Here is a 27,118-nt window from a genome sequence, read left to right as displayed (position 1 = left end):
ATGTTGAGATTATTTTCACATTTTTATGTATATATATGCTATTTACATTTGTGTGTTTTTTTTTTTTTTAAGAAAAACTGATACATGTTAAAATAACAAAGGTAATAAAGTTACACAATCAGATGAAAATTTTCTTCCATTTAAAACAGTTCATTGTCTATCCTAAGGGCATGCAGGGATACCCTAGGAGAACTAGACAATAAAACTTTAATATCAGAAAAGAAAACCTCAAAACTGAGAGTTGTCACTTCCAACCCACTAATAGAACACCTACAAAATAAAGAGAAAAAAATTAATACATAATAAATATTCAATAAAATATGAAATTTCCCTTACAAATTGTTGGTTCAGATTCACTTATTTATCCTTAAGTTGTATAACACTACTCACAGGGTTTGACAAATATACCCTTACATCAGATACAACTAAGATCAAGACTAAAGAACATAAAGACAGTTACAAAGACAGTTACAACTGAAGCAGTTACAAAATCAGTTACAAATATTACTCTAGGGCTCTGCCCTAGATCAGAATCACAGATCAGTATAAAAGGAGGTATTTTTCTCAGATACAAAACAAGAGATACAAGCAGAAATAAAAAGTCACAGCCAGAGAGAACAACAACAGATTTAACACAGAAAAAGAGAGCCTTTTTGGCTGAGAGTTGTATCTCCTTGTGAGCTCCTCCTAGAGATGTTCATGTAAAAAAAGAGAGCTTTTTGTTAGTATCCAAAGAGAGAAAAACAGAGAGAAATATAAAGAGTTGTAAATCAAAAGTGTAACCTTTGTTTGGTGAAATTTTATATAAATAGTCACATAGAATTCTCTGATGTAAATACTAGAACTTATCTATTCTCATCTCTATTGCTGACGGTGACTACACTACATTTGATGTGTTATATTAGACCAAACTGATCTTACAAAATTAAAACTAGCCATATAATAACTTTACAAAACCAAAAAATTAGCCATGTTAGCCTTACTAAACTAAAACTAGTCATACTGCCTTACAAAATTAAAACTAGCCATACTGGCCTTACAAAACTATAAACTAGCCATACTTACAAAACCAAACCTGGCCATATTGGCCTTACAAAATAAAAAACTAGCCATATTGACCGTACAAAAGAAAACTATCCACATTGGTCATACAAAAAAACTAGCCACATTGGCCTTACAAAATTAAAAAACAAGCCACTTACAAAATTAGACATATTGCTTTACAAAATCAAAAGGCACATTAGCCATAAAAACTAAAAAACCATATTAATCATAATTAAAATAATTTAAATAATTATGTAAAAAAAATATTTAATATAAAATTACTATATACAAGAACATATACAATCAATAATAAATGAAATAAATACTGATACCAATCATACTTCAAAAAAGGCTCAAACATTAACCTTCTCTTCATCTATTTTTTCTCTATTTTATGTGTATATTTTATTTAGTATTGTAATATTATTTAATCCATATTTTGTCCTTTGTATTATTTGTCATAAAATTATAATCTTGTTAGTTTGTATTTTCCTTGAAGCACAACTTTTTCAACAATCAAAAGATTATCCCTTTCTACCTTGCTTCAATGGAAGGAGAGAGATCAACGTGTGACAATACAAGAATAAGAATTATGGTATATTGTGATTTCCTATTCTAATGACTGCATATTTAGACATAGAAATTAGCAGCTCATTAGTGATTTAATTTCAATTTATGTTATATATGTGCATTGTCGGAAAATAAGGCCAATTGTCAACAATAGGCATTTGAGATATAATTTATTTTTATTAAAATTTAGGTGTGTCATATATGTTATATATGAATTTTGATATTTTTCATATTTTATGCCTAATAAAAATGGAATGGGAAGATTTGGTCATTTTTTGTCACAATTTTGTAGTTTAAGTAGCTTAGTAGCTAAGAAAAGACATTTTGGATATTTTAGCCATGGGATTGGCTTTTATTCTACTTAGTGGATGTTATACTTATATTTCGAGTATCAATAAGAAACTGACACGTGTATCAAATTTAGAATATGAATCAGCTCAAACCACACATTATTAAATGTACTTAAATAATTTGCCTCGAGAAATACAGTTAATAGAAATACTCAAACTCGTCGCTATATAGGCAATAGCGAGACGTGAGTAATAACTATTGACTGATGAATTAGCAAGCTAAATAGGTCCATCTCGAGATAAATAAAATACACAATGAAAGTTGTTCAGAATGAGTAGACAATAAGTTTGTAACTCACTGATCCACATACTCATGAGTATGAGCTTGCGGCTCAATGATCCATATACTCGTGAGTATGTTCAAGGAAGGAATATAATTTTAGCATTCACTCACCTCGCTCTGGACGCATTGAAGTAACGACCTCACTAATACCTCTCTCAACGACAGAGGAAGACTGTGAGATGTATAGTAACTCAACACTTAATATTTTTCTACAAAGATGGCTAAGAAGAATAAGATTCAAACGACGATAACAATTTAGTTTAGTCAACATAACCGTCTATGGATAAAGATAAAGAGCGGTTGGACAGTTATTTACTATTATTCCACGTGCACAAAGATGAAACATGAGGAATGTTCACGTTTCATGAACAGTTACAAATGATTAAATCTCAAAGGAATAACTGTCACCCTATACATATATAAATAGGGATAGAACCTAGAGAAAAAGGGGCGGCCAATCTTGAGAGAAAACAGATCATATTGCTATTGTTTATTCCTTAAAAATAGTATCATTGTATTCTGTATACAAACATATTTATCCTTAATAAGATGGACTCGTGGACTATAAAGATTTAACTTCAAAACCACATATGACCTTCTTGTTATTTATTATTTTTTTATATAATTAATTTTGTAGTTTATTTATTACAAAATAGGCTAACAATTTAGTTAATAAAAATCTGCATTAACAGTTTGGTGCTTTCATTAAGAGTATTTGCAGTAAAACTCAAAAAAATACCCTCCTAAAAAATACAACCTTAAAACACACTCATGGAAGACGATACTCCATGTAACGAAGAGAACTAGCCAGAAGAGACAATCCATCGTTTAGTAAAGGAGCAGCTTCGCAAAGAATGAACAATGCTGAAACTTCCCGTTCTGGAAGAAACGGTGGAGACTCTAATCAAACTGGGGAACAAATCCCAAAAAGGCAAAGTGAGGATGCTTATAATCCAATCAGCTATGTTCCACTAGTGGAACTGAAAAATAGGCAACTTTGACATTGCCTGGCTGAATCAAATCAGAGGAACGCCAAATGAGAACACGAAGCGGCAGCAACAAGGGTTGCATAACAAGAGGCCCCTCAAAATTAACCTGATCCATCTGCGAGACGACTACAGGGGAGGCCTCGAGGCTCTAAAACTAGGAGACAAGGGAACAACCAAGGGAATCCCTCAGGCACTCAGGTTGAACAACTTGAGAATGTAAGAGATATCCCAATCGAATCGATGGTGGAAACCCATAAAATCCTAGAAACACAAGAAATCAAGAGACTCGACATGACGATCCAGGAACTTCCCATGGATTTACAAACCAAGGGAATGTACAACTTGAGGTGCTAGAGTCTTCTCACATGAATATAGATGCCAGGTAAACACGACCTGAAAACCAAGAAATTCCACGACATGATGCGAGAAATGTAAGAAATTGGCCTGGGATAGGTCGACCCCCAAGCCACCAACAAAGGCCTAATCGCAATGATAGAGATAGTACACACACTTACTTGAGTAGGAGTCGTGTATTAAATCTATTTCGAAGGAGAAGGCCAATGCAAGAAGAGCCATAAGAGACTGACTCGAGTATAGATCCAAGTGGATCAAGATCAAGGACCCGCGAACATAACAGATCAACTCAAACTCATGCCCATGACAGGCAAACATGAGAGGAAGGTGGATTGCGACGTTATTATTGAGATGACCGTGAGAGTATTAGTAACTCTCAAAGCTACTAATTTGGAAGTAACTCGAGAATAAGGTCTATGCAAGCATTTAAAATTGTAATGCACTAGATCTTCACAATAGTTAAATCAGAATACAGGCAGGCAACAGCCTGTGGATCCAATCCAATTGTGAGTGATACAATTGGAAGATAAATTCAGGCAATACCAGGATGAAGAGTATGGGAAATTATCAAGATACGATTCAAAACGAGGAAACAAAACCATTTCATCATGATATTTTGAATTCTCATTTTCCTCAAGGATTCAAAAATCCACATGTCGCTTAATACGATGGGACAACTGATCTTGTGGCACACCTTAACAACTTCAAATCCATAATGCGAGCAAGCAATATTTCAAATAACTTACGATGCATTTTATTACCAACTTCTCTAACAAGAGTAGCAAGAAGTTGGTTTGATAAATTCACCAACCATTCCATAACTTTCTAGTAACAACTATCAAAGGACTTTAAAAAGCAGTTCCATGCTACAAAGGATCGAAGACTAGAAGCGTCTACATTAACCAATATTAAGCAACAACCAAGGGAATCCCTAAAAGCATACTTAAGTCGTTTTAGTAATACGACAGCTAAAGTCAGAAATTTGAATGATAGTATTCAGTTAACAGCTCTTCAAGCTGGGATAACAACTGACTTGTCAACCGTAGGAGGTGAATTATGGGATGATTTGCAAGGCCATCATGTTAGAAACATTAATAAATTCAATGAAAGAGCACAAATCTTCATGCTGAAGGAAGAAGCGCGAAATGAAATGAAGCTGCTAAAATTTAGCTTGGGAGACAAACCCATCACAAGTACTGCAACAACAAGTACTGTGACAACTGAAGCTGGAAATTCAAATCCCAATGGCTTAAATGCCAAGAGAAAGGATGAGTTAAGAGATTCATCAAAAGATAAGAAGAAACAAAAGAAGCACGAGAAATATATTCCAATATACTCGGTGTATACAAAATTAAATAAAACTCGTAAAAATATCTATCTCGCAAATGAAAATCAAGTCGCATTTCGTAGACCCAATCCAATGAGACATGCAAGAAATAAGCGAGATCCTAACAAGTATTACCGTTTCCATAGAGACATCAGTCATACCACTGAACAATGCCGCCAGTTGAAAGACAAGATTGAAAATCTCATCTGCGAGGTTACTTAAGGCAATATGTAAGACCTAAAGGAAAAAAACAAAATCTACCCAACAACTAGAATAACCAAAGATTACAACCTATCCCAGTTGAGGGTGAGGATATCCTAGTCATATTTAGAGGGCCACACCTCGCCGAAAACAGCAATAATGCTCAAAAAAAGGTATATAAATGAAGTGAAGAGCGAGAAATCGACTTTTGCTCCAGAACCCCTAAAATGGGCCAAGTTTGATGAACCTCCCATTGTCTTTACTAATGAAGACGCATCACATGTGCATTTTCCCCACACAGATCCTCTCGTAATAACAGTTCAGCTCGCTAATAAAAGGAAAAAGAGGGTTCTAGTGGATAACGAGAGTTCTATTAATATTCTCTACAAATAGACTTTTAAAAAGATGGGTTTAGAAGAAGCAAGGTTCACCGACGATAGTGTCACAAGTTTGAGCACAATTGAACTCCCACTCACCATGGGAGAATCACCATTATCTACAAGTCAGATCCAAAGTTTCTAGTTGTTGACATCCCTTCTGCTTACAACATACTAATGGGTTGCTTGACATTAACAAGAATGGGGGCAATTAGCTCGATCAAACACTTGTCTCTGAAGTTCTCCACTCATTCAGGAGTAGGGGCTGTTAAAGGCGACCAACTATTAGCTCGACAATGCTATAGTATGAAATTGAAAAATAGAAGGGCAAGCCTTCAATTGATGGTAATTTTGATAGAAGAAAACGAGGAAGAGTTGGAAGATCTAGATCCTAAAATCCATGATGAAAATTACCAACTCAGGCCCATCGAAAATTAGAAGAGGTGAATTTAGATCCAAATAATCCTACAAACCGTGTCAGCATTGGGAAAGGTTTGGAGGAAGAACTAAAATAAAAACTAATCACTTTTCTTAAGGCAAACCAAGATCAGTTCTCTTGGAGCCATTCAGATATGGTCTGGATCAACCCGAATGTGATATGCCATCACCTCAACATCGACCCAACTTATCTCTCAAAGCGTCAGAAATAAAGACCTTTAGATCCCAAGAGATAGAATGCATTAAGAGAAGAGGTTGACAAATAGTTGACCAATAACTTCATAAGAGAAGCATTTTACCCCTCATGGATATCTAATCCAGTTCTTGTCCCTAAACCAAATGAGACATGGAGATTGCATAGACTTCTCTGACTTGAATAAAGCATGCCCTAAAGACTGCTTTCCATTACCAAGGATCGACCAATTGGTAGATGCAACACTAGGACATGACTGATGACTTTCACGGATACATATTCTGGTTATAACCAGATTACAATACATGTCCCAGATCAGGAGCATACAAGTTTTGTCACCAATATGGGACTTTATTGCTATAAAGTCATGCCATTCAGGTTAAAGAATGCCGAAGCAACATACTAACACCTCATGAATGGTATGTTCGAGAACCAGATAGGGAAAAACATGAAAGTTTATGTAGATGATATATTGGTGAAGTCTGTTAAAAGAGAGAACCATACAAAGGATCTCGCAAAATGCTTTGCCATTTTGAAAAAGTATGATATGAAATTGAACCCCAAGAAGTGTTCTTTTGGGGTGTCTTCAGAAAAGTTCCTCGGTTTCATTGTGAATGCGAGAGGATTTGAAGCTAACCCCAACAAAATAAAAATATTGCTTAAGATGCCTTCGCCAACAAAACCAAAGGAAGTGCAGTCTCTGGCTGGAAGGATGGCAACACTCAACAGAATCATCTCGAAGTCAACTGATAAATGCCACGTGGAGTGGAGTACGACTGTCATAGTCCTTGGCTTGAACCAGGGACAGATCCTCCTCGAGGAGTTTACGGACCGCAACAATATCATTTTGATGGGCGTGCCATAGTATAAGCGACGTCTTGCTCACCCTTGCCTTCTCCTTTTGCTTTTCCTTCTCACCGGTCGCCGCTAGCGCAGAAGAATTACACTGAGAGATTTCATTTGTTCCAGCAATACCTGCCGTTTCTGAACCGTCGGAGCTTATCAGGGGAGATCGGATCCAACTTTACATGTTTTCTGCCACATCATCCTTCCACTTTTCTTTTTATGTAAAAGAGAAACTTAAAATATAAAAAATCAATCTTCTTTTTTACATATATAGCATAAAAAAGTCCATAATAATGTAAACAATTCAAAATGTTCATAAATTTAAGAATTATTTAGATATGCCATAAAAAAGTAAAAACTAAAAAAATCCCATAATTCATGTATTTTCTTCTATAGAAATTTTATATGTTTGATTTTATTTGGACCTCTCTAATTTTATGGATTTAAAAATTATTTTCATAGACTACTAAGGAGTGAACTAGAAATATTAAATATAATGTTGCATAATAAATAAATGAGACAAAAGAACTACATAGAAAAAACAAGTAGATTTTTCACCTCCTTAATAATAGTCAAATCTCACAGAATTACTCATTAATAATTTAATCTTAAACTATTTATAAACATAAAATGCATAATTTATTTAATAAGAAAAACATAAATAAAAAAAAAATTAACAAAATTTTGTTATCTTAAATTTCTATTTCATCATTAGACAAACATTACTTTTACAATGTCATTTTATCTACTTTGTAAATTCAACTCTATAAGAAGAATTCCCTCAAAAAAAAAAAAAACTCTATAAGAAGAAGAGATAATGTAAAACACAATGATGAATTGTTTGCTCATAATAATAAAAAAGATATAAATCAGTTATTATAAAATACGTTGACATACAACAAAACAAGTCAGGATGGCCGAGTGGTCTAAGGCGCCAGACTCAAGTTCTGGTCCTCTTACGAGGGCGTGGGTTCAAATCCCACTTCTGACATAAAATTTCATTTTATTTTTGTACGACACGTCGTTTATCGAATTTGATTTTGTTCTTTACATAAATAAACAATTATACGTTTTATAATATATATTGAAAAGCAATAACACAAGTCAGGATGGCCGAGTGGTCTAAGGCGCCAGACTCAAGTTCTGGTCCTCTTACGAGGGCGTGGGTTCAAATCCCACTTCTGACATATATTTTCATTATATTCGAAACGAATTGTCGTTTTATCAAAACGAACTGTCGTTTCGAATCATTAAAACGATTCGTCGTATTTTGTTTGTCTTCTCCCAAAAAAACAGAGTATCAAAAACCCTATCAGTCTCAGAACCTCAAATAATAAAACCCTTGTGGAGTTTCGCCTGAATTTTTTTTAGGAAGCCACCGAGTTCACTCAAAACTCGGAAATACGCCATGGACGAGTCACCAGCCGACGTTCAACTCGTTCACGAACCTAAGGACTCTGCTACTCCAGTAGTGGAGGCCTCGAACGGGCAGCCAGAGTATAGAACACCGGAAGAGCTCGTTGCCAAGGCTATCGCTCCGGTTAAGCGAGAGTTTCTTCGTCCTCCTCCGGTTCGACCTGTTTCGAACAGTAACGAAGACGGTGCCGCTTCGGAGTCGAAGGAGAAGCCTGCTCAGCCTAGTGTTGGTAAGGAGAAAAAGTCTAAGCGCCAAGCCAAACGTGACCGCCTCCAGGTACTCTCTCTCTTTATATATGTAATGTAGTTCTCTATATATGTGAATATGAGCGTGTTTTAACATGGTATGGAAGATTGAAAGTTTTAGCTGATTCTCCAAACCTTTTGGGATATATTATATGTAAATTTTATCATATAAATTTCTAATGGTTCTGAATTTTTCAGTTTAGTGATTTTGTTGTATGTATTTTATTTGTATATGAGATAGAATAGAAAGAAAGAAAAAACTTTTGGATGACTGTACGGATTAAAAATGATTTTTTTCAACCCTGTAGCAACAAAAGTCTACTTCAAATATCTGCCCTGAGGTTGCAAAGACAGGAGATCCTAGTTCTTGTCCATATAGTGATAAATGCCGTTTCAGCCATGATGTGGAGGCTTTCAAGGATCAGGTATTGTAATGGTCATTTTATTTTCATTGTTGTTTACTATTGATTGGGTTGATTTTTTCTTTTCTTTTGCCCTTGTATAATGTCTTTGGCATTCGAGAATTTATTGAGTTAGATATTTCTGAATGTAGAAACTTGAGGACTTGGAGGGGGAATGTCCTTTTGTTACTGCTGAAGAACCATGCCCTTATGGTTTGGCATGTAGATTTTTGAGTACACATCCGGAAGGTGTTTCTGGAATGAAAAGCACTCGAAGGAATAGCTCGGAGGTGAATGGATTGAGAAAAGATGTTCAAAGGTTGTTGTGGAAAAATAAAATGAAGTTCCCAAAAGCAGATGCCAAAGTTAAAGCTCTTGGACTCATGGTATGAGCAAAGTTATCAGTCAATAGTCATATCTCGTTATCTGCTCTTTCTCTTTCTGCGTCCTTGTGTGTCTTTGCCTAATTTGTTGAGTAAACTGCTAGCAAAATAAAAGAGGAACGATATTACCGAATGAAGAATTCTGGGTTGAGTCGCGGACTAAGTCGCTCTCTTTAAGACGTTCGCGGCACTGCCCAGGAGTGTGCAAGCAGTCGGAAATTGCCGGTCGTCCCCAGGATAAAACAGCCCAGTCGTTGTACTGTATCGGAACCCCACTGCACTGTAGAGCACCGTCGAATACACCCAAAAATTTGATATCGCAGATGGAATTTTAATTTTATGAAAAACTGTATTTTTCTGATACGAAAAAGAGATATTTTCTTCCCATCAGTTCAATCGCATTATATAGGCGAATGGATTGAATAAACATAACGGGAAGAATAACGTTTTCTGAAGTGGGGTGAGTTGGTCCTTTGAACGTGTCCCATTAACTGATACGACTAAGTAATCAGTTTAATTAAACACGTTTCTTAATTAAATTAATAAATAAAAATAATTATTTTATTAAATAATTTTTCTGTAAAAAATAATATTGTGTCACACCACACCAACCAACCCAACCCGGCCCGGCTCGGATCGGACGGACGGCGCGCGCGCGCGTGTGTGGTGGGTCAAGTGTGTGTGTCCTCACCCATTCGCACAAAACTGGGTACCCCTTGGGGCCCAAACCCAAATGCCAAAGTTGCACTCTTTATACCCTTGTCAATGAGGGTTCATATCCCATGTGGGACTCTTTCCAACTCACACACACTAAGACACTTATATATTTTGTTAAAATATTCACAATATTTCCAACAATCCCCCACTTGAATTTTTAAAAAAATATTTCCATCTACTAGTATCATTCAACAATAAGATTGAGCATAAACAAAGGTATCTTTCGATTTGAACCTCTGCGTAGTGAATACGATTTAGATTTTACTAGAGTGACCGTAGTCTTGAACTCTATCTCTAACATTGTACCACGCAACAACCTTTTCAAGGGTGTAATCAAAAGCCCGTGCGTTAATGGCCATGCACGTCTATCCCAGTATAGTGAACGCTCTAGAAATTTTGCCCAAAATTTCATAGGAAGCGGCCCCACTCCCACATTCACATAGGTGAGTCTATCAAGAGTACTCCCGTAGCTCGGTACTCCACTCCACTTGGAGTATAGATCTCATTAAGAGTTTCTATTAACTCAACCTTAAATCGCTTCAGGAATTCATGCTTCTCTTTTCGTATAATTATAGCATGATCTCACTTTTATCACTTCATAACTTGTTATTACCCATTGAACCTATTTCTTGGGATCTCCAGTCTATAGGTCGGGTTGCCATTATGAGTGATTCATCAATCTAAGGGCAACAGTCCCATTCCTTTCGATGTTTTAAGGACTTTCTCTCTAGCTAAGCCTTTCGTCAAAGGATCAGCCAAGTTATCATCAGTGCGTACATGATCCACTCTAACAGCTCCTGTTGAGAGAAACTCTCTAACGATCTTTGTGCTTACGACGTATGTTGTCGTCTCTTACCGTTGTAGTAACGGTTACGTACTTTTTCAATAGCCGCGGTACTATCGCAATGGATCAACACAGCTGGAATAGGTTTTTCCCATAAAGGAATCTCAGCTAGCAGGCTTCTCAGCCAACCTGCTTCTTCACTAGCAGTAGCTCGCGCTATCATTTCGTACTCCATTGTAGATTGAGCGAATAGTCCGTTTCTTAGATTTCCATGAAACGGCTCCACCGGCCTATGCTAAAAATATAGCCACTGGTTGCCTTGGAGTCATCTGATAAAGTGTTCCAGTCAGCATCACTGTACCCCTCAAGTACAGCTGGAAACTTTTGATAATGTAATCCAAGAGTCAATGTTCTTTTGAGGTATCTCATGACCCTCTCTATAGCATTCCAATGCTCTGCACTAGGTCTACTAGTAAATCCGCATAGTAATCCCACGACATAGGCAATGTCGGGTCTAGTACAATCATGGCATACCGAAGGCGCCAATGATGCTCGCATATTCAGTATTGCCTTACACCATCACCAGTGTTCTTAAATAATTTTACACTGGGATCATATGGTGTACAAGCAGGTTTTACAGTTAAAGTAATTATATTTCTTTAAGATCTTCTCAATGTAGTGAGATTGATCCAAAGAAATTCCCTTTTCAGTCCTAGTGATCTGTATACCAAGGATTACATTCGCTTCACCTAGATCTTTCATGTCAAAATTTTCACATAACAAAGATTTCACATTGTTCACGACATGAATATTAGATCCAAAAATTAGCAAGTCATCCACATATAAACAAATAATGGTACACACATTATTTTCAGATTTATAGTAAATGCATTTGTCACTTTCATTTACTTTAAAGCCATGTGAGATGACAAGATTATCAAATTTTTCATGCCATTGCTTAGGTGCCTGTTTCAAACCATACAAAGATTTATCTAATTTACACACTTTATGTTCTTGACCAGGAACAACAAAACCTTCAGGTTGGTCCATGTAAATCTCTTCTTCTAATTCACCATTCAAGAAAGCGAGTTTTAACATCCATTTGGTGCACAACAAGATTATGAATAGCAAGAAGAGCAAAAAGCACACGAATAGATGTAATTCTAGTAACAGGTGAAAATGTATCAAAGAAATCTACATTTTCTCTTTGTCTAAACCCTTTGGCAACAAGTCGTGCCTTGTACTTTTCAACAGTACCATCGGGTCTTAATTTCTTTTTAAGAATCCACTTACAACCTATTGTCTTACAACCTGGTGGTAACACAACTAAATGCCAAGTTCCATTTGACTCAAGAGAGTCCATTTCATCATTAATAGCTTCATTCCATAAATCAGCATCTAGTGAAGTCAAGGCTTCTTGGAGGTTAGAAGGATCCTCCTCTAGAGTATATGCACAAAAATCAGAACCAAAATCTTTGGTAATTCTAGCTCTTTTACTTCTTCTAGGTTCAGTTTCTATACCCTTTTCATGCTCATTATCCCTAAAAGCAGTCATGTTACTAGATGATGCACCCCCACTATTTCTCAATTTAAATGGAAATCTATGTTCGAAAAAATCAGCATCATTAGATTCCAAAATAGTATGCGCTTTTAAATCATAAAATCTATATGCTTTACTATTAACAGCATATCCAATAAAAACACATTCATATGCTCTACTAGCCAATTTAATTCTCTTAGGATCAGGAATTCTAACATATGCCAAACAACCCCAAGTTTTAAAATATGAGATATTGGGTTGTTTATTTTTCAAACTTTCATATGGAGAAATTTTCCTTTTAGATTTAGGAACTCTATTAAGCACATAACATACGATTAATAAAATTTCTCCCCACCAATGAGAAGACACCGAATTCAATAAAATAGCAACAACGAGATTCGGTAAGAGTTCTATTTTTTCTTTCAGCTTTGCCATTCATTTCAGGTGAATAAGGTGCAGTCTTATCGTGTATGATTCCATGTGAGTTATAAAATTCAATAAAAGCAGTAGAATCATATTCAGTGCCTCTATCGCTACGAAACTTCTTGATTTTTCTACTAAGTTGATTTTCAATTTCAGCCACAAAAATCTTAAACATATCAAGAGCTTCACTTTTATTTTTCATTAAATACACATAGGTAAAGTCAGAACAATCATCAATAAAAGTGATAAAGTAGCGTTTACCATTTCTAGTCAAAGTTCCATCAAGTTCACAAATATCAGAATGGATTAAATCTAGAGGCTCGGTTTCTTTTTCTAACACAGATTTATGTGGTGTTTTAGTAATCTTGGCTTGGCTACAAAATTCGCATTTTTCAAAGTCATTTAAAGATAATTTAGGAATTAGGCCTAAACTACTCATGTTCTTGATTATGCGTTTATTTACGTGACAAAGTCTAGCATGCCAAGTATTAAAAGAACACAACATATAAGCAGAAGCATTAACTTTATTGACTTGAACATTCAATTTAAACATTCCCTCAGTTGCATACCCCTTCCCCACAAATATCCCATTCTTAGTTAAAGTAAACAAATCAGCTCCTATAGTCTGAGTGAACCCCGCCTTGTTGAGAAGGTAGCCCGAGACCAAATTCTTCCTCATCTCTGGAGTGTGCATCACATCTTTTAGAATCACAGTTCTTCCAGAGGTGAAGTTCAATTCCACATTTCCAGTACCAGCAACTATAGTGGTGTGGGAGTCACCCAACAACACTTTCGATCCTCGCAGCGACAACATATGTTTTAAACATATTTCTATCATAGCAGACATGGCGAGAAGCGCCGCATCTACCCACCACCCTTCGGATCCACCAATGAGGTTGATCTCGAAATCATAGCCGTAAAAGGCGGCTCTTCGTCGAGTTTGCGGAGCGAACTAGGCCTGTTCTTACACTTTCGTGCCATATGACCTGGCTTGTTACAGTTGTAACACATGAACAAACCAGAGTCATTTCTATTAGGGGGTGGTTCTTTGCTCGTTATTATGGTTCCTTTGATGGTTCCAATTCTGATTGTTGTTATTGGTTCGAGGTTGATTGTTGCGGTTTGGATTCGCTTTGCGATTCTGATTCTTAAAGTTTTTCCCATTGGGTTTCAGAACAGCAGTGGATCTTTTATTAGTGTTGTTGTTGTTTCCAACAACAAGCACCTCTTCCTTTTGGTCTTGTTTTCGAGCTTCCTCCTCAATTCGAAGACGAGTGATCAGACTTTCCAACGAAAACTCTTTTGTTTTATGCCTGAGAGTATTTTTAAAATCTTTCCACGAAGGGGGTAATTTATCAATCATAACAGCAACTTGAAATTGTTCATCAATAGTCATACCTTCAGAAAGAATTTCGTGAGCTATTTTCTGAAGCTCGTGAGACTGAGCTTCGACTGATTTATCATCGGTCATTTGAAACTTCAAGTAGCGGCTGACAGCGTATTTCTTTGTTCCCGCCTCCTCGGTGTCATATTTTTTCTGTAATGCTTCCCATATCTCCTTGGCAGATTTGTCAGAATTATAATAATCATACAAATCATCAGACAAACCATTCAAAATAAAATTCTTACACAGAAAATCATTCTCTACCCAGGAGTCCCTTTCCTTAACCTGCGATTCGTACTTCTCGACTTCATCCTTCTTCTCGGCAGGAGGTGGAGTCTCAGAAACAACTGGTTTCAAAACAGTAAGCACATACGCAACTTTTTTCATGGTCAGAAAGAACAACATCTTCTGTCTCCAACGTTTAAAGTGCAAACCCTCAAAACGAAAAGGCTTGTTAATATCAGCAGTAGAACCAGAACATTCATCGGTAGTAGTCATAGCAGAAAGATCGTCTTAAAATTGTTGAGTAAACTGCTAGCAAAATAAAAGAGGAACGATATTACCGAATGAAGAATTCTGGGTTGAGTCGCGGACTAAGTCGCTCTCTTTAAGACGTTCGCGGCATCGCCTGTGAGTGTGCAAGCAGTCGGAAATTGCCGGTCGTCCCCAGGATAAAACAGCCCAGTCGTTGTACTGTATCGGAACCCCACTGCACTGTAGAGCACCGTCGAATACACCCAAAAATTTGATATCGCAGATGGAATTTTAATTTTATGAAAAACTGTATTTTTCTGATACGAAAAAGAGATATTTTCTTCCCATCAGTTCAATCGCATTATATAGGCGAATGGATTGAATAAACATAACGGGAAGAATAACGTTTTCTGAAGTGGGGTGAGTTGGTCCTTTGAACGTGTCCCATTAACTGATACGACTAAGTAATCAGTTTAATTAAACACGTTTCTTAATTAAATTAATAAATAAAAATAATTATTTTATTAAATAATTTTTCTGTAAAAAATAATATTGTGTCACACCACACCAACCCAACCCGGCTCGGATCGGACGGACGGCGCGCGCGCGCGTGTGTGGTGGGTCAAGTGTGTGTGTCCTCACCCATTCGCACAAAACTGGGTACCCCTTGGGGCCCAAACCCAAATGCCAAAGTTGCACTCTTTATACCCTTGTCAATGAGGGTTCATATCCCATGTGGGACTCTTTCCAACTCACACACACTAAGACACTTATATATTTTGTTAAAATATTCACAATATTTCCAACATAATTGCTTTAGCACGTTTTGTTATTTTGTTTTGATTCTCTCTGGTGATATAATTTTGCAGAGTTATCTGATTACATTTTCTTTTCTTGTGATGCATGGTTCTCATTCATTTTGCTTAGTTACATGTCTGCCGGTTTAATTGTGGTATTCTAGATCTCTATGTTTAGAGGTGAAATCGTGGAGTAAAAACACCACTGATGCTACTGATGTGTTTGTTGTATTATAAAGAGTTCACTCTATTTTTTAATCCTTTGTGCCTGATTTCAAGATGATTCATTCAGTAATTTCTTCGCTTAAAAGTTTCAACTTCTTTGCTCTTCATTACTTAAATGGATATTTCGTAGCCTGTTCTTCTGACAATAAATTGGTTTTTAAGGGTTTGAATGCTCCCTGGATTTTTGTATTTATAGCTACCTGTATTTTTGTTGCAGGGACCGGCCAATTCTAAAGCCAAGATTTCAGAAAATAAGGATGGTGATGATGTCATTACTGCAAATAATTGTGATGCTGCCAATGGAAATGGCTCCAATGCATTGGTTGATGCTACAGAAATTGAAAAGTCTGCTGTATTAGAAGAAAACAAAGATGTTGAAGATCCATCTGAATCCAATGAATCACGGCCATTAAAGAAACCAAAATGTGTAGATGCGGAAGATTGTTGTGACAAAGTAGAAGGTGGAGGTTTGTTTATCCTTATTCTTCTCTAGATTTTTCTTATCTATTCTGTTGTGTTTTCCCCCTTCTTTATTATCACAGGTACCAATGCTCTAGTTGATGTATTGTTAATTAATTTGCAATAGGTGTAAGTGGCACTGAGAATGTTGTATGTGAAAGCTCCAAACAACCAGAAGCAGATTCTACTGCTGAAATTTTAACCCCAGAAACTGATGGAAGCCTGAAAGTACACCCTCGCGAAAAGAAGATTATTGACTTTAGAGATAAGTTGTATCTTGCTCCTCTAACTACAGTTGGGAATCTTCCTTTTAGAAGGGTTTGCAAAGTCTTAGGGGCCGATGTGACTTGTGGTGAAATGGCCATGTGTACCAATCTTTTGCAGGTTTGTATGCTGTTTCCGCTGGTAAAAGAATTTGAGATAGATTATCATAATTTCATTTTCTGCTGGCTGAATAATTGAGATGTAAATTAAAATTGGTTGGAGCTCTTAATATTTTGTCTAGGCTGATTTCCTTGTAGGGTTAAATTAATTGCTTTAACGCGTTTTTAATTTTCTAAGGAGCGTGCAATTATTTATATTATACCATTTCATACGTACAAGCCTCTCCAGAGTGGAAATATTGCACCACTCCATTATACATATTTTTGTACGTGGGAGAGTTTGTGAGTTTGTGTTTACAAAGTTAAAGTGCGTTAGGAATTTCTTTGACATTTATTCTGTTTCTTGTAATTACAAATAAAATTACAAATTATGTATGACTAGTATTCTTTTATTTATCACTTGAGATGTTCTATTTTCTTGAAATATAAGAGGTGTTAGCTTCTATTAGTTGATTGTAAACTTTCTTTAATATGTTTGCGTGGATACAGGTTTTTTTTCATCGACAATCAAATTAAATGCATAATAATGATTTTTGACATTATATTTAATTACAATTCCACATGGGAACAGGGTCAAGCATCAGAGTGGGCATTGTTACGGCGACATGTGTCTGAGGATCTGTTTGGTGTACAAATATGTGGAGCATTCGCAGACACGGTCTCACGTGCTGTTGAACTTATAGAACAGGAATGCTCACTAGACTTTATTGATATAAATATGGGGTGCCCCATTGATCTTGTTTGTAACAAGGGTGCTGGATCTGCTCTTCTCATGAAGCCAATGCGAATGAAAGGAATTATAGAAGCAGCTTCTGGCACAATGGAAAAACCTTTAACTGTTAAGGTACTAAAATTTTTTCTCATCCAAACAAAAGTTCTGTATGCTCCTGTAGTGTAGTAGTTTTTTCTTGATTTTCTTGTATGCTTGATTGCGTACTTCTTATTCTCTCCTTCAGATTTCATCATTTGCTTGGCTACGTTCTGAACTCCTTTTTGATGAGATGCATTTTAACTTTTTTTCTTCTTGCTGTACTAGGTGCGGACAGCCTACTTTGAAGGGAAAAATCGTATTGATTCACTTATTGCAGACATGGGAAACTGGGGTGCCAGTGCAGTAACAATTCATGGTCGATCAAGACAGCAACGCTATAGCAAGCTTGCAGATTGGGAATATGTATACCAGTGTGCCAATAAAGCCCCTGATACATTGCACGTATTGGGAAATGGAGATATTTTCTCGTATCTGGACTGGAACAAACGCAAGGTTGATTGCCCCAAGCTGTCTACCTGCATGATTGCTCGAGGAGCGCTAGTTAAGGTCTGTAGTAAGTAGTTTTCGGCATACATATATTCTTTGTTTTAACAATATAGCTTAAAGTTTATATTCTGCTTTGCAGCCTTGGTTATTTACTGAAATCAAAGAGCAAAGGCACTGGGACATTAGCTCTGGAGAACGACTTGATATTCTAAAGAAGTTTGTTCGGTTTGGCCTTGAGCATTGGGGTTCAGACACAAAAGGTTCGACTTTTTTAACCTACATACACATGTCAACACAGAGCTCTCTGTCAAAGTTATTACTTCTCACGAAATTAACTACCCAAGCTTTTTCATAAAATTCTTCAGGTGTGGAGACAACTAGGCGTTTCCTTCTAGAATGGCTTAGCTACACATGTAGATACGTACCCGTTGGTCTTCTTGAGGTCATCCCGCAACGACTGAACTGGAGACAGCCATCCTACTTCGGCCGTAATGACCTTGAGACACTGATGGCTTCTGATTCTGCAGTGGATTGGGTATATTATCTATTAAGTATCTTTCTTAACGAAATACAGGATTAGTATCTTATGTTCTAATAATGATCATCGGATACCCTATTATACTATACATTAGCTATGGTACCAAATCGGTATATTCCCATTAGTATGATACCATTTTACACCCATTTTCAAATTATAAAGATACCTTATGACCATTATTCTTTATTTCTTTTTTAGGGTATCAGACTGTTAATCATCATCATCTTTTTGTTGTTGTCACATTTTGCAGATTAGGATTTCAGAAATGTTACTTGGCAAAGTTCCGGAAGATTTCACATTTGCACCTAAGCACAAGTCTAATGCATATGATAGAGCAGAAAATGGCTAATGCTGTTGCAGAGAAGAGATCACAGTCACTATTGTCTTAGGTATTTAGAGTTATATTTATCATCATATCATTCATAAATTATGCCCTGTTGCAACGAAGCAAAACAATAGTTTGCTTTGTTAGATTTTGTATTTGAATGAGAGTTCATTTCTAAAAAATAATTGGAAAAAAAAAAAACATTTTATTATTATCTTAACAACAATCTTATATTATTGTAGAACCCAATTGTGGGACCTTATCTGATTCACACTCTTATCTCATAATTATTCTAGAATGCATGGTAATTGTAAAGAAGTAAAAAATTGGTACGTTGGTGGTGTGGTTTTTGTTTATTTTTTCAAACTAATTCGCACATGCGGTTTTTCTAATTTCTCAATTCGCATCTACACTGCGAAACTAAAAAACCGCAAAAACCGCACCGCAAAAAATAGTGAGGTGAGGTTTTTGCGGTTTAGACTATCACCAAATAATTAAACTATCACAAATACAACAAAAATTGAGCAACACTTATCAAAAATACCATAAGGCTTAAAATAAATATGAAAAAAAATTTAAGTTTCAACAATACAATATTTAGTAAACTTTAGGTTGGACATTCATATATTGGACCAAAAGAAACATAAAAATTGGTATTTTTATAATGTACGGTGCGGTTTGAATTGCATATTAACAATTCAAAACTACAAACTGCACCATACTGTGTCACGGGCTCACTTTTTCAGGCAGCGGAACACTCGTGCGGCACCTTGACTTCTCTAAGCCAAGGTCAGCCTTCCATCCATCCGAGTAACAATGGGCTCATTTTTCACGCGACCGTGTGCCTCGTGCACACTTTCGTCTCTCGTACAACTTCTGCCGAGTCATGCTCGCGAGCATTCATGAGTGCTTCCATGCATCGAGGCTCTCTAGCCAAGATACTCGCACTGTTTATAGGTTCCCACTATGATAAGGCAAATCCCAACACCGACGCTCACCTTGTCACTCGTGACCAAGGTAGCATGTGTGGCAAGATGCCAACACCAAGTCAACGTGCTAACGCTTCTATCATGCCCCATTTGATACTGTCCGAACAGTCTCCCTTGTTGCCCAAGGACTCCCATACATCCATGGACCGATCCTCAAGGCGCCATGCCTCCACGCATGTTGGTAGGCCCTCGAGACAAGCCACCAAACTAGTTGCATACACTAGACCTCTGTCCCTTTCCAACATGGTGCATCCGTCCCATGCACGTATGCAAACTAGCCCACGAATGACTACCCGTATCATCTCGTGTTGAGACTCATGGCCAAGGCGCACCACAATGTCTCTTGGAGGATCTAGGCCACGCCCCATGCAAGCGGCATACCGACAAGCCAAGGGAAACGTACCAGTGAACCTCTGGCGGCTTCCTAAACGCACTACCGGGTCGGCCCGATAATGTCCATGAGTACTCCAACTCATGGAGACATATGAGTTCCCTCGTGGTCCTCATATGCCCGTCCTACTAGTCCCACTGACTAGTAGTAGCTCACTTAGCACCAAGGTGCAAGGGGTAGTAGAGAGCTGACACCAAAGTACCTCCTTAAAGAGTATTTTGAGCTTTTAGCCTTCTACCAGGAACATACATGATTTTAGCTCTGTAGACATACGGCCAAACCGTTAACCAAATCACATAGTTTTGCCAAACCGATTGCACCATTCTATTTGTAGACCTAAATAAATGGCGAATACCAAGTCTCGTCCCGTTCCGGACAATATTGAAGATATTTACGAAAATTCCATTGCATACAAACTTAGCATCAACATGCCACATGCATGCACCACCACTTGACCACCACTTGGTCAACTTGTGGGCATCACTTGGCTTGTAACGTGCCATCTTAGCACGCACGTAACACACTGCGTAGTTTAGGAAAAATTCAAACCGCGACCGCACTGTAAAGAATTTCAAACCACATTTTTTTGCAATTTGAGCAGTTTGATGAACACCCCTAGTACCCAATGATTTTGAGTTATAAAATGGTTCTTTTTTGTTTGACACGTATAAGTGCTCTCTTTTTCTCTTTAAAGTGATAATAAAAAATGAGGTTGTTTCATTAGATAGTAATGAATACACAGCAATCATGAATCGAAACCTTGGAGATAATCTCAAAATTATTCTGAAAGATAAAAAGTTGCAAAATTCTAGACTAGGTTGACTTTGGTAGCCGTCCATTGAAGCTTCTTCTTCTTTAGTAATTAAAGTGAGAAGACATATCTAGTGTGGACTGCCAAGTGTGACAACCAAGACCATGAGTGCTAAATGTTAATGCATCAATTCTTTCCAACTTCATTAAAAAAAGCATTGCCATAGGCCACAAAAAAGTATTATTTATTGGGTATTAATACTTTCTATAAGTGATGTCCTGTGATTAGTTAGTGGTATTCCTTAAAAGTTATTTTCTTCAATTATATGAGACTCGGTATATAATTACATCAATAGTGACATGACACCGAAGAGGTTATTAGGCACTAGTAGTACCTTTTAGTAATTTTCAGCACCAAAATACCTAATATGATGATGAGATGACGCCTTATTGAATTATACCAATAACATTATTACACCTCGCAAAAATATACATGAGTAAATTTTGGCATTTCTCTTAAAAAAAAAGAGTCCACTTTTAACATAACTTGACCAATGATATAGAATAGAGCCATATTTTATGTTAATCAGATATTTTTCTTTTTTTTTTTTTTTTCCACATTTAACTTACATTTTAAACAATTATTATATTTTATTTTTCAGCCATCATATTTATTGGAGAATTTTCAAAAAATATTTTTTTATTTATATTTTATTTAAAATTTTATTATCTAAAGTTTTTATTTATAAAAATACACTTGTAAAGTTATGAAATTATAAAAATACATTTTTCTTAGCAAAAAATAAGAAAACAACTAAAAAGCAACTAAAATCAATCTTACGACAACAATAAATAAACTACAAAAAAAAAAAAAAAACAACACCTCATGACAACTATAATATACCTATAAATATATTATATAAAAAAATAGTTAATTATTTTTACTGAAGATATATTTTTGTAAAAAAAAAAGTTCAAAGCGTAAATTTTTTTTCTTTGTTGACGTATTTTTGTAACTATTTTTTATTTTTTTTTTAAAAAAAATTGGTTTATTATGTAAAATTTTCTTATGTATTTATGAATTGCTATAAATTAATACAATCAATATAATTTTAATAGAGAAGTCAATGACCGAGCTATGGGGCCAGTGGGGCTAGGTACCTCAATTTTTTTTTTTTTTTTGAATAGAAATAGAACTTCATTAAGAAGACAAATCGTCCAAAAGAATAGACATAAATTCAGTAGGACTTCATTAAGAAGACAAATCGTCTAAAAGAATAGACATAAATTCAGTAGGAACTGACCTCCCACTAAAGATTCAATTTGGAAAAGATCATATATTTTATCTCGTCTCTCAGATAATCACATTCATTTGTAGTGTGCCTCACGTCGCCATGATATTCACACCTCTTGCTTAAATCTCCTTTGTTTTTACCCCTTTGTACATCAGAGGCGGCTTTCAGTAAGCGGCTTTGTATAGGGGTCTGTATCCCTTCTTTATTTTTTTCAAAGGCTCGCTCTGGCTTTAGGATTTGGCGCTCCTCTTACTCTGAGATAAGCTCACTTGAGATAAGTTAATTTTATAAATATCAGGGTATTTTGAGATATTCGAAGTTGATTAAATACCTTAAAATTAAAAAATTTCTTAATGGCTAAAAAAAAATAAGGTAATTATTAATAATCAAAATTTTATTAATATTATTATATTATTATAATATTAAATTTTTAAAACTTATCGTTTAAATAAATTGATTATATATATATATATATATATATTATAATTTTATATCAATAAACAGAAAAACCAACAATACTCTCATCTTTTTCTTTTGACAAACTTTCTCTTTTTATATTTATTTTCTTTAATTTCTAATCTAAAATTTAACGATCTAAACTCTAGTAGTAATAAGATAATAAATCCTTGAAGAAAAAAAACTTTTTAAGTTAAAAAAAAATTAGTTTTATAGTGGCTGTGTAATTTAGAGTGATTTATGAACTCACTTTATAATGACAGTGAAGTCTAATTACAGTTTTAAATAATCGTTTTATACAATAATAATAATAATCCAGGTCTATTCCCAATAACAAAACAACTCCTTTCATTTTAAAGTTCTCTAGAAATCAACTCCTTTGTGGAGAAAAAAAAAACACACACACACTCCAAAAGGAACAAAAAAGTAGAAAAGAAAAGTCTATTTAATTATAAGAATTTGACTTTGACTCAGTGCCGTTTATGCTTAATACGACAAATCCATGTAAAGCAAACAAACTCCATTGAGCTCCGAATTCCCTTAAACTACAAAATACTAAGATAAAGATTTCCAATAAATTAATTATGAGTAGCCCAAAAAAACATCATCAACAACTAGATTGTGGTGTAAAAGGATTTCAGAATCAAAAATTTCAGAATAAATAAAAAATACTTATGATGAAATTAGTCACATTCCCCTCCTTGCCCAACATGGTTTCATTATCCCTGAAAATAATAATAATAATTAAAAATAAAAAAAAAAAAAAAAAACTAGTTATTATTCCTTCCCCCAAAATAGCATTTTTCTTCTATACTTTCACAACACTATCTTGTTTAATCTCATCATCTTTCGGATTCACATTAGCTTGAACCCAACCACCATCAATGGATCCCAAACTTCCATTCAATCCATCATCTACAAAATCTCCAACCCTTTTGACTTTAATCTCTCTTGGCTCCACAGGGTACTTTCCTGAGAAACAAGCATAGCAAAACTTAGGAGCTTCTTTCTGTAACATGTTGGTCAAACTATCAAAAGGTAGAAAAGCTAGTGAATCTGATCCAATAAACTCCCTTATCTCCTCAACACTCATCCTATTTGAAATCAACTCCTCTGAACTTGGTGTGTCAACTCCATAGTAACATGATCCAATAATGGGAGGACTAGCTATCCTCATATGAACTTCTTTGGCTCCAGCCTCCTTAAGTAACCTAACAATCTTTGAAGAAGTTGTTCCTCTAACAATTGAGTCATCAACAACCACAACCCTTTTGCCTTCCAACACTGCTCGAACCGGCGAAAGCTTAAGCTTTACACCAAAGTCTCTAATTTTCTGTGAAGGCTCAATGAAAGTCCTCCCTACATAGTGAGACCTTATCAATCCTTGTTGAAAGGCAACACCAGCTTTAGCAGCATAGCCAAGAGCAGCCACCACACCAGAATCAGGCACTGCAATCACAACATCACAATCCACAGGGGCTTCAGTGGCAAGGATTTCGCCAAAGGCGCGGCGAGATTCGTAGACAGAACGTCCAAAGACCACAGAGTTGGGTAGAGCAAAGTAAATATGCTCAAAAATGCATTGTTTTGGCTCAGGGTGAGACATTAAGCAAAGTGATTGAACACCATCTTTGTCAACAACCACAACTTCACCAGGATAAACCTCTCTTTCATATGTGGCTTCAATCAAATCAAGAGCACAAGTCTCAGAAGCAAAGACAACAGCACCATTGCTTCTTCTTCCCATGACCAAAGGTCTAAAACCATGAGGATCTCTTACAGCAACAAGTTTATCATTAGTTACAAAAACCATGGAATAAGCTCCTTCAAGTTGTTCACAAGCATCAACAATTCTCAAAATAAAAGGTCTGTGTTTTGAAATAGCAATAAGATGAAGAACAACCTCAGTATCAGAACTAGTATTGAAAATAGAGCCGTTATCTTCTAGTTTAGCTCTAAGAGAGCTGTAATTTACCAAATTGCCATTGTGTGCAACACCAACTGAACCAAATCTATACCCTGCAACAAAAGGTTGAACATTTTTAAGCATAGAAGACCCAGCAGTAGAGTACCGTACATGGCCAATAGCCAAATCTCCAGGCAATTGATCGAGCTTTGAATGGCTAAAGACTTCAGAGACAAGTCCAACGCCGGTAACGGATTGAAGAACATCGTTTTTCACAGCAACAATTCCAGCCCCTTCTTGACCACGATGTTGGAGAGCGTGAAGAGCCAAGTAACAGAGCCGAGAGGCCTCTGAGTCGCCATAAATACCCACAACACCACACTCCTCGCGAGGCTTTTCGTCATCATCGTAGAAATATTCATCGAAACTGCTATCAGGGTTTTTCTTATCTTCGGCAAAGAAGTCGGAGATAGGGGTTTTAGCCGAGGCGGTGAAGAGGGGTTTGTGTGTGTAGGAGAGAGAAGCTGTTTTGGGAGGTGAAGAAGAAGAAGAGAAAGGTTTTGGGTGGGGTTTTGGGGAGAAAGAAAGAGGGGTTTGAGATGGGGTTAGAGAGAAAGGAGTGGACTTTGATAGAGAGGAAGAGACCTTGGCCGCCATGGGAGGAGCTTTGAAAGGTTTTTTGGTGGTAATGTGTGAAAGAGAAAAGGCTCAAGCTTGGGAAGAGCCTCTGAAATTCGTTCAAAGTTTTAGGTTTATGGAGTGAAGAGAATCTAGGGATTTGATAAAGTGACTGTGCTGTGAGATAGTTGTGTCACCCAACCCTACAATTTTAAAAGATTCTTTTAGGATTCAGAGGTGAGGGTTTAAAGGTTCCACACACCATATATTTAATTTTGGAATTATAATTTATTTATTTTGCTGATTTTTTATTTATTTTAATATATATTTAATTTTTCTAAGGAAAACATTGAATTAAATATATTAATATTACTTTCCAAGACAAAAAATCTTAATTTTAATGAACCATATTTGAGACATGTAATCTCTTCTTGATATTTATTTATTTAGAATATATTCTTTATGAGTTGTGTGAAGAACTGAAATTTAAGTTTGTTACTCACTGATAATTTGGATTTATATGATAGGATATTATTTTTGAGCTTAATTTGAAAATTCAACATCTCTTTTTCTTTTTCATTAACATTAACATGGGGATGAAATTTTACAAATGATTTGGTTGAAGGGCAACTCTCTTAATTTGATTTTAATTTGTTTGCTATGCATATATTTGGACGAAAAGATTTGTTTTTCTATGCTAATCGAGCTGCACATTTTTTGTACGACAATCTCAGTGTTATGCGTGTCATATATTTAGGAAAAGAGATGTGTTTTGTGAACTTTATTTTATTCTTTCAAGCAACTAATTCTAATTTAATGAAAATGAATCTTATTGAAACAAAAAATCTACTACTTTAAATTTTGTATACTTTTATACTTTCAATAATGTGTGTTATCTTAACTCTCTTTTTTTATCAATTAAGAATTTCAGTAGAAATTATACAAAAGATAGACAAGAGAATTTTATATTAATCTTATTCTAGTTGATAATTCTGAATAACAAATCAAAAAGAGTATTAAAGCAATCCTACCATTAATTACAACTAATTAGTAATTTTTATTAGGCTTTTACACTACATATTGAAATTTCTAAATTTTTTTAAAAAATAATGTGTTTTTTTTCAAAAATATTATGTAAATTTTATACTGTGTACTGTATTAAGTTTTCACGCAGTTGTTTTTTTAGTTATTCCACTGTTGTTTTAATTGTTTTATAATAAGAAAGTATTTTTATATAAAAAAAAAAAAATCCATATGACAATTAAATTGTAAATTTTTGCCCAAAATTCAATATTTTTATAAAATTTCTATTTGTATTTTAAAAAATTATATATATTATTGGGTTGGCATGACAAGTTTTAGTAAATGTCAACTATAGAAATACAAAACTATTTTCTCCCTCTCATCTCACTTGCACCTTATAACAAACACTACTTCTTGTGGTAACTTCCATTAATGATGCTCAACTTTTTTTTTTTTTGAATGTAATTCATCTTATCTAAACTTGAACTTCAGCTACCAAACAAGGTAGCAACTCAGTTGGGATATCCCCCAAGCTGAAAACACAGTCAGGATATAAACTAAAAGTTTGGGCAAACGCATGAGGTACTGAATTCGCTGATCGCTTTACAAAATAAATAGAAACATTTCTCATAGTAGCAAGCAAATCCTAGTCAAAGTAGGAATTCTTACAAATAATTTTACAACTAGGGATTAATGTTTGTAAATTAGTATCACATTGCATTAACAAGGCTAAATTATCCACTAATCAGATGCTTTATATAGGATTACACATGGGTGAACGTAAATACAAGACTTATGGGCCTATCTTAAAGTATAAGGTACGGAAGAGTCCTTAATCCTCGAGTAGTTTTTCAAGAGTTGAAAAAAGTTGATAACATACCGTTGCATGAGGGATTTTGGGTGTACAAACTTAATGATACGCTCCTCAGAATTGTCATTGATGTCAGAAATTGGCGTACACACAT

The 27,118-nt window shown here is 35.6% G+C and overlaps 2 protein-coding genes and 2 non-coding genes across 5 annotated transcripts; 3 read left to right on the top strand and 1 right to left on the bottom strand.

Moving 5' to 3' along the window:
• Positions 1-7,879: 7,879 nt before the first annotated feature.
• Positions 7,880-7,963, top strand: TRNAL-CAA (transfer RNA leucine (anticodon CAA)). The gene has a single exon. It is a non-coding gene; the product is annotated as a tRNA-Leu (tRNA).
• Positions 7,964-8,075: 112 nt separating this feature from the next.
• Positions 8,076-8,159, top strand: TRNAL-CAA (transfer RNA leucine (anticodon CAA)). The gene has a single exon. It is a non-coding gene; the product is annotated as a tRNA-Leu (tRNA).
• Positions 8,160-8,271: 112 nt separating this feature from the next.
• On the top strand, positions 8,272-18,939 carry LOC115725437 (tRNA-dihydrouridine(47) synthase [NAD(P)(+)]-like). 2 transcript variants are annotated; one of them, XM_030654953.2, is made up of 10 exons: positions 8,272-8,665; positions 8,943-9,059; positions 9,188-9,421; positions 15,980-16,223; positions 16,349-16,605; positions 17,176-17,448; positions 17,641-17,922; positions 18,002-18,122; positions 18,228-18,397; positions 18,651-18,939. In XM_030654953.2, the coding sequence occupies exons 1-10, from the start codon at positions 8,381-8,383 to the stop codon at positions 18,747-18,749; spliced, it is 2,082 nt and encodes a 693-aa protein (XP_030510813.2). In that variant the 5' UTR covers positions 8,272-8,380; the 3' UTR covers positions 18,750-18,939. The 2 variants fall into 2 exon arrangements, with proteins under 2 accessions (XP_030510813.2, XP_030510812.2); XM_030654952.2 differs by having other exon boundaries at positions 15,980-16,229.
• A 4,223-nt stretch (positions 18,940-23,162) lies between these two features.
• Positions 23,163-25,358, bottom strand: LOC115725389 (amidophosphoribosyltransferase, chloroplastic-like). The gene has a single exon (XM_030654900.2). The coding sequence runs from the start codon at positions 25,167-25,169 to the stop codon at positions 23,415-23,417; it is 1,755 nt and encodes a 584-aa protein (XP_030510760.1). The 5' UTR covers positions 25,170-25,358; the 3' UTR covers positions 23,163-23,414.
• Between the last annotated feature and the right edge of the window lie 1,760 nt (positions 25,359-27,118).

This window comes from Cannabis sativa, chromosome 6 (genome assembly GCF_029168945.1).
Source record: "Cannabis sativa cultivar Pink pepper isolate KNU-18-1 chromosome 6, ASM2916894v1, whole genome shotgun sequence".
NCBI lineage: Eukaryota > Viridiplantae > Streptophyta > Magnoliopsida > Rosales > Cannabaceae > Cannabis > Cannabis sativa.
The sequence above is the reverse complement of the archived record's forward strand: the minus strand, read 5'-3'. Positions and strand labels throughout refer to the sequence as shown.

Coding starts and splice junctions, on each gene's coding strand:
- LOC115725437 (XM_030654952.2), top strand. CDS start 8,381: ATGGACGAGTCACCAGCCGACGTTCAACTCGTTCACGAACCTAAGGAC. Junction 17,923..18,001: donor CTCGAGGAGCGCTAGTTAAG/GTCTGTAGTAAG, acceptor TCTGCTTTGCAG/CCTTGGTTATTTACTGAAAT. Junction 18,398..18,650: donor CTGATTCTGCAGTGGATTGG/GTATATTATCTA, acceptor CACATTTTGCAG/ATTAGGATTTCAGAAATGTT.
- LOC115725389 (XM_030654900.2), bottom strand. CDS start 25,169: ATGGCGGCCAAGGTCTCTTCCTCTCTATCAAAGTCCACTCCTTTCTCT.